General features: G+C 40.4%; 1 protein-coding gene across 8 annotated transcripts in view; it reads left to right on the forward strand.

Moving 5' to 3' along the window:
* The window catches only part of ITFG2 (integrin alpha FG-GAP repeat containing 2), a 48,384-nt gene that overhangs the window by 6,654 nt on the left and 26,905 nt on the right, over positions 1–14,825 (forward strand). For 3 of the 8 annotated variants that reach the window (XR_013545585.1, XR_013545586.1, XM_020811202.3), the window contains exon 1: positions 42–248. The exons of 1 other annotated variant lie outside the window; for it this stretch is intronic. Coding sequence is in view for 5 of the 7 variants with exons in the window: in XM_020811202.3 (XP_020666861.1) it covers positions 135–248 (114 nt within the window). In the remaining 2 variants the exon portion in view is untranslated. Of the gene's footprint in view, positions 1–32; positions 249–3,315; positions 5,172–14,825 lie in introns of those variants that run through there. 4 more of the 8 variants (XM_020811203.3, XM_020811204.3, XM_073000968.2 and 1 more) reach the window with 4 other exon arrangements.

A 14,825-nucleotide genomic window follows, 5' to 3' on the forward strand; every position in this document is an offset into this window, starting at 1 on the left:
GTATGACTCTACTAATAGTATCTCTATGCGCTTTGCTTCCACACGGCTTTTGACCCAGCAGAGCTTCCTTATCGCCGCACGGGGCCATAGCGATCTTCTAAGGGGAGTCCGCGCGACCTTTCCACAGAATCTCCATGGTAGGAAAGCGTATCATGCGCTCTGTCAGTTACGTGCAGCGCGTGGCGCTGGAGTTCAGCGGGAGCCTGTTCCCCCACGCCATCTGCCTCGGGGATGCGGACAATGACGCGGTGCGTTTGTGAGCAACGTTTTTCCTTCCCCCTCCCCCCGGACGACGGGCGTTACTTCGCCATGTGTGCGCGTGCGCGTTTGTCTCCCATGGAATTCCTTTGCTTTTATCCCTGGAACTTCGAGGGGCGATGGTCTGTGAAGGGAGTGTTTCCTGCCCACCCCTTGTTGTGTGCTTTCAAGTCGCCTCCGACCTATGGCGACCCTGTGAATGAGCGATCTTCAAAATATTTTTGTAATAAGCATCCCTGCTTACTCAGTTCTTGCAAAGTCAAGGCTGTGGCCTCCTTTAGGAAGTCAGTTCATCTCGTATTTGGCCTCTTATCTTTTCCTGCTGCCTTCTTCTGTTTCTAGTGTTACTTTACTGTATTTTCCAGCAAGTCTGGTCTTCTCAAGATGCGCCCAAAGTACAACAGCCTCAGTTTTTAGAGGAAAAAAATGATTAATGCTTGATTTGATCTAGAATCTTTTTGTTGGTCCTTTTCGCAGTCCAAGGTAGGTATTCACAAAGCTGTCTTCCAGTACCATATTTCAAATGAATCAGTTTCTTATTGGCCTTTTTCACTGCCCAGCTTTCACACCGGTACCTAGTGATAGAGAATATAGTGGTGTGGCCTTGTCCTCCGTGGCATGCCCTTCCATTTCATAATTTTTTCCCCCAGTTCTTTCATTGCTGCTCTTCCAGGCCTCAAGTCTTGGTCCAGTTTGTTGGCTGCTATCTCCATTTGGACTAATTGAACAAAGTTGTACAAAATCTTTGTTGGCGCATTCATTGTCAATGTTATAGTTTTGTAGTTCTGTAATTGTGATATTTATCTCATGAGTATTTAGACAGAGGCAGCCTGTGTGATCTTGGGCAAACTGCACAGTCCCAGGGGGCATCCAGAAGAAGGGAATGGTAAACCACTTCTGAGTATTATCTACCTCAAAAAACAATGAAGAGGTTCACAGTAAATCTGACCTGACTTGATGGCACATGGTTATTATTTAAATTATTTATTTAAAATACTTTTACCCCAGCCTCGTGGCGCAGTGGTTAAACCGCTGTTCTGCATCCAAAACTGTGCTCACGACCTGGGGTTCAAATCCCAGGTAGCCGGCTCAAGGTTGACTCAGCCTTCCATCCTTCCGAGGTTGGTAAAATGAGTACCCAGCTCGCTGGGGGGGGGGGGCAATGTGTAACCTGCATAATTAACTTGTAAACTGCCCAGAGAGCGCTTGAAGCGCTATGGGGTGGTATATAAGCAGCACGCTTTCTCCTTAAAATGATCTAAATCAGCTTACATCGTTAAAAGACAATATTTAAAGCTAAAAGCAGTAAGTATATAAGTACTAAAAAAAATTAGGTGCAGTTGTTTTTGCACTTTCCTCTTTCACTTTCATCAGATGTTGTTTCAAGTCATTTCTCTTTGTTAATATGGTGTCATCCAGATATTTTAAATTATAGATGTTTCTTGTACCAGTTTCTATATATGTTCTTCTTACAGACTGAACAGATAAGGAGATAAAATATACCATTACCTGACACCTTAGTCTATGGAAAAGCATTCTGTTTCTGCATGTTCTGCCCTAGTAGTAGCTTCTTGTCCAGAGTACAGATTATGCATCAGCACAATGAAGTGTTGAGGCCAGGGTGGATTAAAATCGATGAAGATTTTAAAAAATCTGATTTTAAAATTTAAATTGGATTTTTGTGATTTTAATCAAATTTATTTTAATGAAATGCTTTTGGAGGAAAAATCTATCTAAATATAGTTTTCTATTTAATATACATTATAATTCAAAAGTTATTCAGCATGAAATAGAGCTTAGTTAGGTAGCATGAGGCTCTATGTTCATGCAGTATTTACATTTTTGGTCAACTAATTAAATTAATCCTATCCTAGCTGAGATAACATGCACATTTTCAGAGAGATAATGGTATAAAAAAGTTTAGGAAAAGACTTTCATCCCATTGTTGTTTTGCAAATCTATGTACAAAAAATGAACACATTACCTTAAATGCTAGGTTGAAGATTGTTTGGAGTGAAATACATCTGTAGCAGGCTCTGTCAGGAGGTAGGGGAAAGCAGTAAAAATGAAAGTGAAACCTGAGCAGCTTACAAACCTTGGGATCTTTTGTGCACATAGTTTGGAGTTTATTATTCCCTCCCTTGAGGAGCAAAATGGCAGCAGGCGGTAAAAGCGATCCAGTTCGGAAATGTTTTAATAAAGTTTCTTTACCTATGGGAAAAGCAGGTATCCGTGCAAAATGCAGGGAATGCAACAAAGAAAGACCTCTGTGTTCCAGAAATTAAGAGCAACGTTGTTGAAGTTGCCAAATACTTCCAGAACAGTTATTTTGCTGCAGCAGCTCTGAAAAGAATGTGTGGAACCAAGCTGATGTCCATAGACTGTTCGATGGAACTCTGTAGTGGACTGTTTTGAACAATATATCAGGAATGATGACAGTTTGTGAGCAAAACTGAGGAAAAGTAGATAGCACTGTCATAGCCAAAATCTTTGACGTTGGGCTTAAGAGAAATGTTGAACATATGCTGAGCATCCTGAAACCCATTTCTGAAGCTTTAAACAGAATACAGAAAAATAGCTGTTTTATTGTTGATGCTGTGGAAATTTGGAAGGGGCAAGTAATAAAATGAAAGTGAAACCTGTGCAGCTTATAAACCTTGGGATCTTTGTGCTTGAAGTTAATTATTCTTTTTGGGAACAAAATGGCAGTAGGCTGTAAAGGAGACTTAGTTTGGGAATGCAGTGGTGCCTCGTATAGCGAGGTTAATCCGGAACGGATTAACCTTCGCTATAGCGAAACATCGCTGAACGGGACAGGGAAAGCCATTGGAATGCATTAAACATCGTTTAATGCGTTCCAAAAGGCTCCTTTACTCACCATTCAGCGAAGTTTCCTATGGCTGGCAGCCATTTTCGCACCCTCGTTAAGCGAGGGGAGGGCGCGGAAACGCTGCACGTGGCCATTTTGGGGCTTCTGGCGGCCATTTTGTCTGCCAAACAGCTGATCGTCGGGGCTTCATTTTGCGAAGATCAGTAAGCAAAACGCTTGCCGATCTTCGCAAAGCGAGTTTCGCCCTATCTAAACGTTGTTGAACGATCGTATTAGCGACCCCAAAAAAGGGATCGCTATGCAATTTCGTCGTTGTACGTTAAACGAGGCACCACTGTATTTTAATGAAGTTCCTCTACCTATGGGAAAGCAGGTATGCCTGCGAAATGTAAGCAGTGCAACAGAGGGATGCAAGACCTTGTGGCACAAATGAAACAGCATTGTTTTGAGTGAGCACTTAATAACAGAACTACACACTGACAAAATTAAATTGCAAGCTTTGAAAAAACATGGAACAAACACTGCCTCCAGCTCATTTTCTCAGAAACATTGTCAGTATCCAGTACCAGCATAACTTAAGTGCTGAAGAGGAGTTATAGCATATCCAGCAATCATCCATCTCTCCTGCCAACTATATAAATTTCAGAGCTAAGGGGGAACCATTCAAGGAACATATGCTTGCTGATGATGTCTTAAAGAAAGTCATACCAGTGACCTGATGGAAGTTACTTAAGCACTTGGATTCAGAAATTGATGAATCAACACTTTTAACAGCATCTTCTGCTGGCGTTGAAAGAATATTCTCTTCCTTTGGACTTGTTCATTCTAAATTGAGAAATTATTTGGGACCCGACAACGCAGAAAAGCTTGTTTTTCTTTTCCAGAGTGAAAATGAAGATGAGTGAGCAGCAGAAGACAGTGTTTTACGTTTTTCATGTGTACCCATTTGTTTTTTGTTTCATTAAGGTATTTTGTTTAACCACTTCAGTTAATAAACATTGATGTTTAAGCAAATATAAGAATATGTGTGATATATAATTTTATTGTTTTAGTTAAATAAAGCTACTTACGGTAGTTAGTTCTCCAAATATGAGTGATTAACCTATTAAACTAAAATCAGTTCTGACATACCCTGTTTCCCCGAAAATAAGACCTAACCTGAAAATAAGACCTAGTATGATTTTTCAGGATGCTCGTAAAATAAGTCCTACCCCAAAATAAGCCCTAGTTAAGTGAAGCCCTGCCATCCACCACTGTGCAACATTATGCAGCAAGAAGATGATGAAGATGACATGACTGCAAAAAAAAATCCCCTGAAAATAAGCCCTAATGCATTTTTGGAGCAAATATTAATATAAGACCCTGTCATATTTTCAGGGAAACACGGTAACTGTTTTACTAATCTGACAGGTTATTCTAAATATGAAATCTTCATCTGGTTACAAATATTAAAGATTCTAACGACCAGCAAAAATGAGTCTTTACATTTTAAAAAATCATGATTTAAATCAAGTCTTACTAGTGATTTAAATCATGAATTAAATTGACTTGATTTAAATCCACCCTGGTTGAGGCACACCCATTTCTTTCAGAACAATCCATAGCTTCATAGCTTCACATGAGCCACATAGTTAAAGGCTTTACTGTAGTCTATAAAGCATAGAAAAATATTTTGGTGTGTTCTTGTAGCCAGTGTGTATTTGTAATATGATCTCTGATGCTCCTTCCTGTAGGGTAAAAGTGTTGCAACAGCTTGAAAATTACTTTGCTTGTATGGGAAACTAATGCAATGACTTTACAGTGGTGCCTTGCTTAACGATTGCCTCGCTTAACGAGGAAATCACTTGATTAGGTTTTTGCGATCGCAAAATGATGGTTTAAATGGGAAAAATCCACTTCACGATGATCAGTTCCCTGCCTCGGGAACCGATTTTCGCATTACGACGATCTAAAAACAGTTGATCGTCGGGTTTCAGAATGGCTGCTGGGTGTACAAAATGGCTTTCTGCTGTTTTTAAGAGTCATTTTTTTGCTATACAGGAACCCAAAAATGGCCGCCCCTATGGAGGATTTTCACTGGATGGTGAGTTTTCAGCCCATTGGAACGCATTGAACGGGTTTCAATGCAGTTCAGTGGGCTTTTTTATTTCGCTTTATGATGTTTTCGCTCTACAGTGATTTCGCTAGAATGAATTAACATCGTCAAGCGAGGCACCACTGTATAGCTATTTAGTATGTTCTTTCTTAGAGATTGGAATATACACTAATTCCAGTCTGTGAGCCATTGTTTCATTTTCTTTGTTGGCATATTATTGTCAGGATTTTGACAGATTTATTATCTGTAGGTTGGAAGTTTTACTGTTATTCTGTCCTACCCCTGGTGATTTATTTATTTTTTCAAAGTGCTTTCAGAGGAAGCTTCTCTTTCTAAAATTTCAGGTTCTTTGTCAAAGGACTCAACCATCTTTTTAGCCCTTCCATATTTCTTCATAACATTCTTTCAGAGAGACATGCTGTAATAGTGATGGGAGATTTCAGTTATTCTGATATCTGTTGGGAGGCTAATTTTGCCAAGTATGGCCCTTCCAACAAATTCCTGGCTAGCATAGCTGATAATTTTCTCCTACAAAAAGTGGAGAAAGAAACTAGAGAATTAGCTATCTTTGACTTCATTCTAATCAACAGGGATGGCTTGGCAGGAGAAGTGGCAGTAAGGGGACCTCTGGATGAGAGTGACTGTGTTCTACTAGAATTCTTGATTTCAAAGGAAATCAAAGCAAAGTACCTATAGTCATACATATATGCTGGATTTTTAAAAAGGCAATTTTAATGAACTCTGGACAAGGATAAGTAAGGGTCCAATGGCAGAAGATCCTAACAAGAAAAGAAGTCCAAGAAAGGTGGGAGTTACTTAAAAAAATAAAAACAAAAACACAATTATAAACAATTCCAACAAGACAAAATGGCGGGAAGCAGCAAAAAGAAGTCCATTGTGGCTTCACAAAAAGTTCAGAGAGGACCTGAAAATAAAAAGGACACATATAGGAAGTGGAAAAGCAGGCAAGTCACCGAGGAAGAGTACAGACAAATAGCAAGGAATTGCAGATGTGGCATTAGGAAGGCAAAAGCTGAGGTTAGCTAGAGACACTAAAAGCAACAAAAAAGCATTCTTCAGGTTTGTGTGTAGCAAAAGACAAAGAAAAGAAACAGTGGCTCAGATGCTCAGTGGAGATGGAAAAATGATTACAGAAGACTACGAAAAGGCAGAAGTGTTCAATTCCTATTTTAGCTCAGTCTTTTCTCAAAGGACAGACTGACCCTCTGGAGAAATGTAAAGTGCAAGTGGAGGGGACAGGATTGAAATGAGATTGATAAACAAATTCTTAAGGAATACTGTGGCGTTTGCCCCTAGTTACCCTTGTTATCTTCTTACCACAGAGCATTTGAAGGCAAACCAAACTCCTCTTCACACGCTGCCACCAGTTGATCACTGAATCAACATACTTTTCTAAAGAAAGATGACGGTCTATTCATCACTGTATTTTAAATCAAACAGGTTTGCTGATTGCAGATGTGTTGGTAATAATTCATACAGTACGTATCTTCAGGTTTATCAATCATAAATAACAATCTTCTATTTGATCTTACAGTTACTATACACTCTTCTGACTAATCACACCTCAGATCTCCCAAATATCACTCTATCTCTCACCCCACTCTCATCTCTCTTCTTCACTCTTAACTCTCTGACTCCCCCTTCAGTCTCAGGGTCTGCCTTGTTATCTCTTTCTCTCGGCTCCACCTCTCAACAACATTAGCCTACAACATGAATAATGCATGACTATTTAACATAATAAGGGTGAACGGCACAAATATCTTATTACCGTGAATGATTTCAGATCTCCAGGGCTAATATTCAAGAGCGTTAAAGGAACTGGCTGAAGAACTCTCAGAACCACTATTCATTATTTTCTTGAAATCATGGGAAACCGATGATGTACCAGATGATTGGGGGAGGGCTAATGTTGTCCCTATCTTCAGAAAGGGCAAAAAAAGAGGAACGTGGGAACTACAGACCAGTCAGCCTGACATCAATCCCATGGAAAATTCTGGAAGAGTTTATAATGCGGTCACTATGCAAGCACCTAGCAAAATGCAGTAATAACTCTTAAGCCAACACAGATTTATCAAAAACAAATCCTACCAGACTAATCTGATCTATGTTTTTGATCAGGTAACCTCTCTGAAGGCCAGAAGGAATGTTATAGACTTAATATATCTTGACTTCAGCAAAGCTTTTGACAAAGTGCCCCATGATATTCTGATTAGTAAGCTAATTAGGTGTGGGCTCACTAGATCATGTGTGTGGATACACAGTTGGCTACAGAATCTTACTCAGAGGGTGATGATTAATGGCTCCTCCTTCAACTGGGAGGAGGTAACAAATAAGGTATCCCAAGGTTTCAGTCCTGGCGCAGTGCTCTTCAACATTTTTATTAATGGCCTGGATCAGTGGGTTCAGGGGATGCTAATTAGATTTTTGCACATGACACAAAATTGTGTGGACTAACTAATACCCTGGAAGACAGAAGCAAAATTGAAAATGATCTAGATAGGCTGGAGCACTGGGCTGAAAACAACAGAATGAAATTCAACAGGAACAAATGCAAAGTGCTCTACCTTGGAAAAAGAAACCAAACACAATTACAAGATGTAGGATAGCTGGGTAAGCGTCACAATATTTATTTAATCCTCAGAATCCTTTTCCTTCTATTCACTGCCTCCTGGATTTTAATATTCTGGTTATATTAGAATGAATGTGAGGTTATTTTTTAAATTTTAGATTGATGTCTAATTTTGGGTTATGGTTTAGTTCGAGTGTGTAATGGGCATACCAACTGACTGTATCCCGTCTTCCTTATGCTGGTCAATGACATGTTTGTTTGTTTGTTTGTATGTATTCTTGCACTGAACAGCGGTTGGACTCGGTGGTCTTATAGGCGCCTTCCAACTTCATGATTCTATAATTTAGGATTCTGACTCTAGTTCTGTCACCTTTTACTTTTGCTTCTCACCTGTCTTTAATACTTGTGAGTGTTTCTTCTGTAATGCTATCTAGTTTTTTTTTCTTTTTTAATACAGTGATTGTTATAACGGGGGGCCAAAGGACTGAGACATAAATCCTTTGAGTGTTCCCAGAATACGGCATGCTGCCACAAGGAGGGAACTCAAGATGTGTAAAATCCCCATTTTCTTGAGTCTCTCCATTTGCTCTCAGCCCACTGAGACTCAGAATCAAGCTTAACTCAGTTAATCAAAATGCACACTGTTACATACAGCTATGACATCACCTGCCCATCACTGCTGAAGCTGTGTGTCATCTACCAATGACGTGACGGAGGGTGGGACATAAGGGGTGGAGCTGTTGTATATAAGGGGAGTGAATGGTGTAAGGGTTTCAGATAGGGCTTGGAGATAGGGCCAGTTAGGGCTTTGAGATAGGGTTGAGATAGGGAGATAGGGCTTGGAGATACTGTGAGATAAGAACTGTGCTATATAGTGAGGGTCTGTGAGAGGGTGTGTGTGATTGTTATATTATTATAGTGATTGATTTATTATTTATATTCAAGTGATTTACCATTCCTTTTGTTTGTATACAATAAACCTAAGTTTTTATTTTGAAATCATACTTTGGCCTGAAGCTTTATTTGAGGGAATGGTTGATGGCAGTGGAAACGAAGAGTGATTGAGTGTGATGTAACTGCCCCTTTGTGAGGTATAAGGTGGCTGTTACAATAAAATTGGTGTCCAGCGGTGGGATACGAGTATTCCAGTAAAGCCTTGGCAAAATCGTGCCCAGAGCAAGGGTCTTCAGTTAGGGTCATCTGAAGTGGAGAGCGTGGGTCACCTTCTAGGGCTTGGCTCAAGGGGAGCAAAGCCTAGTAGAGGGGCGCTGAAGCTTCAGAGTGAAAAACTGAGACAGGGAAGCTCTGTGGAGTCCATTTTGTGTGGGGAGAGTGGCCCAAAGCAAAAGCTGTGGTGTTTTGGCCAGCGTGTCCTGAGTTTAGGGAAACTCTGAGGGGACATAGCGAAGGCCAAGGGCAGCAAAGCTGAGGGATCTCCATTTGTACAGCTAAACCTAGGTCAAGGTAGCTGTGTGAATTCAAGATTGGTGCCAGAGGCAGAATAATAAAGTAAACTTTGTTTGGCAAGAGGCCCAGCTTAAGGGGCAGAAGCATAATTACAGTGCTGGAGAAGGCTGCAACTTTATAAAACAGACCAATAGCACAGGAAAAAAGTGACTTTAAACCAAGGCTTGAAAGTTAATATAGGAGCCTTTGGTGAAATAAAATGCCCTCAACCCATGAAGTAGAAAAACTGAAATAAGACCATCTGAAATGGCAGCTAGTTCAGATGAAGAAATTAGTGGGGGACAGGAAAGATTTTCCTCAGCTCAAGAGGAAAGGTCCTCTAGAGGAGATTTAACAGACCTCAGAAAATTTGAGTTAGCGCAAGCACATGAATACAGAATGAAACAGCTAGAGATGGAGGAAAAAAGGAGACAGCTAGAATTAGAGAAGGAGGAAAGAATGAAACAGCTAGAATTAGAAAAAATGGAAAAGGAGGAAAGAATGAGACAGAGAACTTGAGGTAGAGAAAGAGAGGATGGCTTTTGAAATCAGGAGAATGGAATTAATGAACCAGAACAATAACAATAATAGAAATTCCAACTCTGAAGAAGGGCAGTTGTCAAAAGCAGATCTAAAGAAATTCCCTACTTTCAAACAGGGAGACTGTCCAGAAGCATTTTTAACTCTTTTTGAAAGAGCGTGTGCTGATTTTTCAGTCAGAGACTCAGACAAAATGATTATTCTGAGATCTCTAATTAGTGGAAGCCTCTCTGAGGTTTACGCCGAGATGCCTATTGAAATGATTAAAGATTATTCTGAATTTAAAAAGTTGGTGTTTGCCAGGTATGGCATCAATGCAGAACATCTGAGGCAAAAGTTCAGAACACTAACCAAGAAACCTGATGAGTCTTACTCACAGTTAGGGGCCAATTTAGCTAGATGTTTGGATAAGTGGTTAACGCAGGAGAAAGTGGAGACAATTCAGCAATTTAAAAATATTATAGGATTGGAACAGTTTTATTCCCTTCTACATGGTGAAATTAAATATTTGGTAAAAGACAAGAAACCTCTAGATTTGAAACAGGTAGGGGAAATTGCAGATTTCATCTCACAAATCAGAAAACCCATGTATTCTGAGGGAAAGAGTATGAGAAAAACATGGGAGGACTACAATAGATATCCCAAGGGACAAGTTAAAAGCCAGCAGAAAGTGGGCGGCCATTTTGTGGGAAAGCCTTCAGAACAGGGTCAAGCCAGAAGCCAGATTTTAGAGGGAAAAGAAAAAGGGGCTGGAAAGGGTCCATGGAGTGATAGAATTTGCTTCATTTGCCATGAAAAAGGCCATATTGCTTCCCAATGTTATAAAGCTAAAAAAAATAAAGAAATTTTACCTCAGAAAATGATTTTAAACAAGACTAAATCTGTTTACTGTATTCAGAAGGGACAGATAACTCCACCAAGGGAGGAGGAGTCTGTTGTCACAGCAACGCCAACAGAGGTCTCTACAACAGATGAGTTTAATGAAGATAATATTCCTGTGGCTGAAATAAGACATTGTCTACTTATAAGAACTGATCCCCAATTATTTGAAGCAGCTGGTGATAATATAGGAATTTTTTAACACACCTATTTAGCATTAAGAGACACGTGCTCTCAGGTTACACTGTGTCACCCTGATATCATACCACAAAATCATATTATACCAAATGAAAGTATAACAATTAAAGGAACAGGGGAAGAAATAGTTGTTTTGCCTGTAGCAGAAGTGTTAGTTCGTTATAAGGGCTGGCAAGGAAATTGGCGCGTAGGAATTTCCTCGCAACTGCCTTCAGCTGTACTTATTGGGACAGACCTCTCTGAGCATGTTAAGAGGGTGTTAGTTCTTACACATTCAAAACAAGATCAAACAGAGGCAGCTGAAAAAGTTACTGACATTCATGAGGGAGAAAATGAAAATATACAAGCTGAGGCATTCTCACTTGAAATACCCCAAAGCAGTGTATTTTCCCAGGAGCAGCAAGCAGATCCCACTTTAAAATGTTGTTTTGAGAAAGTGTCAAGCATGGAATTATCCCCTGAATCCCCTGAAAGGTTCCTTATTAAGCAGGGTTTGCTGTACAGTGGGGTCTTGTCTTAAGAACGGCTTGAGTTAAGAACATTTTGACTTAAGAACCGCTCTCATAGGAAAATATTGACTTGACTTACATACTTAGATTTGAGTTAAGAACTGAAAAAAACTACGTAGGAGGCAGGGAAAGTGCAAAATGTGAACTTTCAGTTAACTGTTGGCCACTGAAAAAGGTGCCTGTCTGCTTCCTCACTCCTCCCAGCGTTTAGAGAGTGGATTGGGAGACAGTCTTCAGACTGCCTGGTACTGCCTGGACTGTATTTTCCCTGCTTTCCCTGAACCTTTCTTGACCTAAGAAAAAAAGAAACAAAATATCCCCCTCTAGTGGTCGAAGGCAGAATAGCAGCTTCCCATTAGTTTCTATGGACGGAAAAGAGCAGATACGGATCAAATGGTTTTCAATGCATTCCTATGGGAAATGCAGATTTGACCTGAGAACTTTTTGACTTGAGAACCGCCTTCCAATACGGATTAAGTTCTCAAGTCAAGACCCCACTGTATAGAGAAACACTGATGAACATTTCAAAACAGGGACAAGAGATTCGAAGCCAGTTGGTAGTGCCTGATAAATATCGCCAAATGATTTTAGAAAGGGGACACTCTGATATATTTGCTGCACATTTAGGGATAAATAAGACCAAGCAAAGAATAACTCAAAACTTCTATTGGCCAGAAATAGGAAAACAAATTAAAAATTTCTGTCAAAGATGTGATGTGTGCCAGAGACAGGGTAATAACCGTGACAGGACTAAGGCTAAGCTGTGTCCATTACCCGTAATCTCTACACCTTTTAAATGCATTGGCGTGGACATTATAGGACCATTGCCTAAGGTCACAAAAAGGGGAAACAGATTTATTCTCACCATTGTTGACCATGCCACAAGATACCCTGAGGCGATTCCTTTGAATAACATTGAGACCCATACAGTGGCTGATGCACTTTTAAGCTATATGAGTAGAATGGGTTTTGCTTCAGAGATTATAACTGATTTAGGACCATCGTTTACTTCCAAACTTATGAAGAGACTGTGGCAGATTTGTGGTATTAAACATTTAGAAACTTCCCCGTATCATCCGCAGAGTAATGGGTTAACAGAGAAATTTAATGGAACCCTTATGAGAATAATTAAAGCTTATTTAGCAGAAAACCCAAATAACTGGGACCAGAAATTGCAATTATTACTATATGCCTACAGATCAGTCCCACAAGAAAGTACCGGGTTCAGTCCTTTTGAACTACAGTGGTGCCTCACACAACGATGAATTCACACAACGATGCCTTTCACACAGCGATGTTTCCTATGGGGGATTTTCACACAACGATGTCTCTTTTTAGTTCCTGTAAAAGTGTCTTACAATGTTTTGAAGCCATTTTAAATGGTTGCAATGGTTAGCCCACCTCCTGAAACCTATGCAAACTGATTTTGGTGTTGTTCTGACACTTCGTTAATTTATGGTAATTTTTTGTTTTTCCCCCTCATTGAAATGCATGGAGTTCAATGAGGGGGGAAAACAAAAAATTACCATAAATTAACGAAGTGTCAGAACAACACCAAAATCAGTTTGCATAGGTTTCAGGAGGTGGGCTAACCATTGCAACCGTTTAAAACGGCTTCCAAACATTGTAAGACACTTTTACAGGAGCGAAAAGGGAGATCGGGAAGAGCTTTAAAAGGCAAACGGAGATCAAAGAGCCCTTTCCCGATCTCCCTTTTCGCCCATCAAGGGGAACAAACTATAATTGAACTGGGCAGGACCTTATAGGATCATTTCCAAAATGAGTGATCTTAATTACATTATTGAAGGAGATGAACACCTAGGCAGGAGGGTAGTTCATGTAAATGTCACCAAGCCATGTTATAGAGAGGAAAAAAGAGTGCTTTTTGCAATGAAAGCAGCTGATAAAGAAGAACATGATTTGCCATACTGGGAAGGAAGGGGTGAAATAAAGTTCAACCCAGAGGAGGTGAAGATCAGCCCTGCACTCACCCTAGAACAGCAGAGGGAACTAAAGATGTTGGTTACTAAGTATCAACAGGTCTTCTCAAGCAAGCCTGGTTTAGCCAAGGGAGTGATGCATAGAATAGATACTGGAAATGCACCCCCACAGGCAGTAACCCCATGCAGAGTAACCGGACCTTATGTGAACAAGGTGCGCAAGGAGCTAGATGAGATGCTAAAAGAAAATATTATTGTGCCATCGTCTAGCCCTTGGTCAGCTCCAATAGTTTTGGTGGACAAACCGGATGGAAGCATTAGGTTCTGTGTGGATTACAGAAAATTAAATCTAGTAACCAAACCAGATGCTTACCCTATGCCCAGACTTGACAACCTGATTGAAACCATTGGGGGTTGTCGATAGATTTCCTGTTTAGACTTGACTAAAGGGTTCTGGCAAGTGCGGATAGACCCTAGAGATCAAGAAAAAAACTGCTCTTTGTAGCCCTTTCGGCTTATTTGAGTTTCGTGTCCTCAGTTTTGGCCTTAGGAATTCCCCAGCTACATTCCAAAGGCTGATGGACAAAACTCTGCAAGGGCTCAGTGCATTTACAGTTGCCTACATTGACGATATAGGGATCTTTAGCAACACCTGGCAGGATCACCTGTGTCACCTAGAGTTAGTACTGCAGCGGTTGAAAGCAGTGGGGTTAACAGTAAAAGCAAGTAAATGTCAGCTAGGTAGCCCCGAGATGAAATATTTGGGTCATATGGTAGGGGGAGGTGTAATCAAACCCCTAGAAGCAAAGGTAGAGGCAATATGTAATTGGCCTAGACCCAATACCAAGAAAAAAATTAGTTCCTTTCTTGGTTTAGTGGGATACTATAGAAAATTTATCCCCATGTTCAGCGAAATTGCTGCACCGTTGACCGAGCTGACGAGGAAAAGGAGTGATGATTGCATCCCATGGTCCAGTGACTGCGAGGAGGTGTTCGGGAAGCTGAAGGAGGCGTTAACCAACCACCCTGTGTTGTGTGCTCCAAACTTTAATAGAGAATTCATCATATACACCAATGCATCCAACGCCGGGGTAGGAGCCGTGCTGTGCCAGTGTGATGACAACGGAGACCAGCATCCTGTGTCCTACTTGAGCAAGAAACTTCAGAAAGGCGAGAAACACCTGTCGACCATAGAGAAAGAATGTTGGGCCATCGTGTACGCAGTCCAGAAGTTGAAGCCTTACATCTGGGGGAGACACTTCATTTTGTGTACAGACCACTCACCTCTGATGTGGTTAAAGACTATGAAGGCCCAAAACAGCAAGCTAATGAGGTGGGCTTTAATTTTACAGGACTATGACTTCGAGGTTAAGGTAATCAAAGGGACTATGAACTGTGTTGCTGACGCCTTATCCCGAAGACCAGACGACGACAGATGAAAAAATTGGACTCTTGAAATTAATAACTGTGTTTAATAAGTTATGAAAAATTGTGGTTATTGGAATATTGTGCTGTATATATATATGCAATTGATTGTTTA

Source organism: Pogona vitticeps, chromosome 5 (assembly GCF_051106095.1).
Source record: "Pogona vitticeps strain Pit_001003342236 chromosome 5, PviZW2.1, whole genome shotgun sequence".
NCBI lineage: Eukaryota > Metazoa > Chordata > Lepidosauria > Squamata > Agamidae > Pogona > Pogona vitticeps.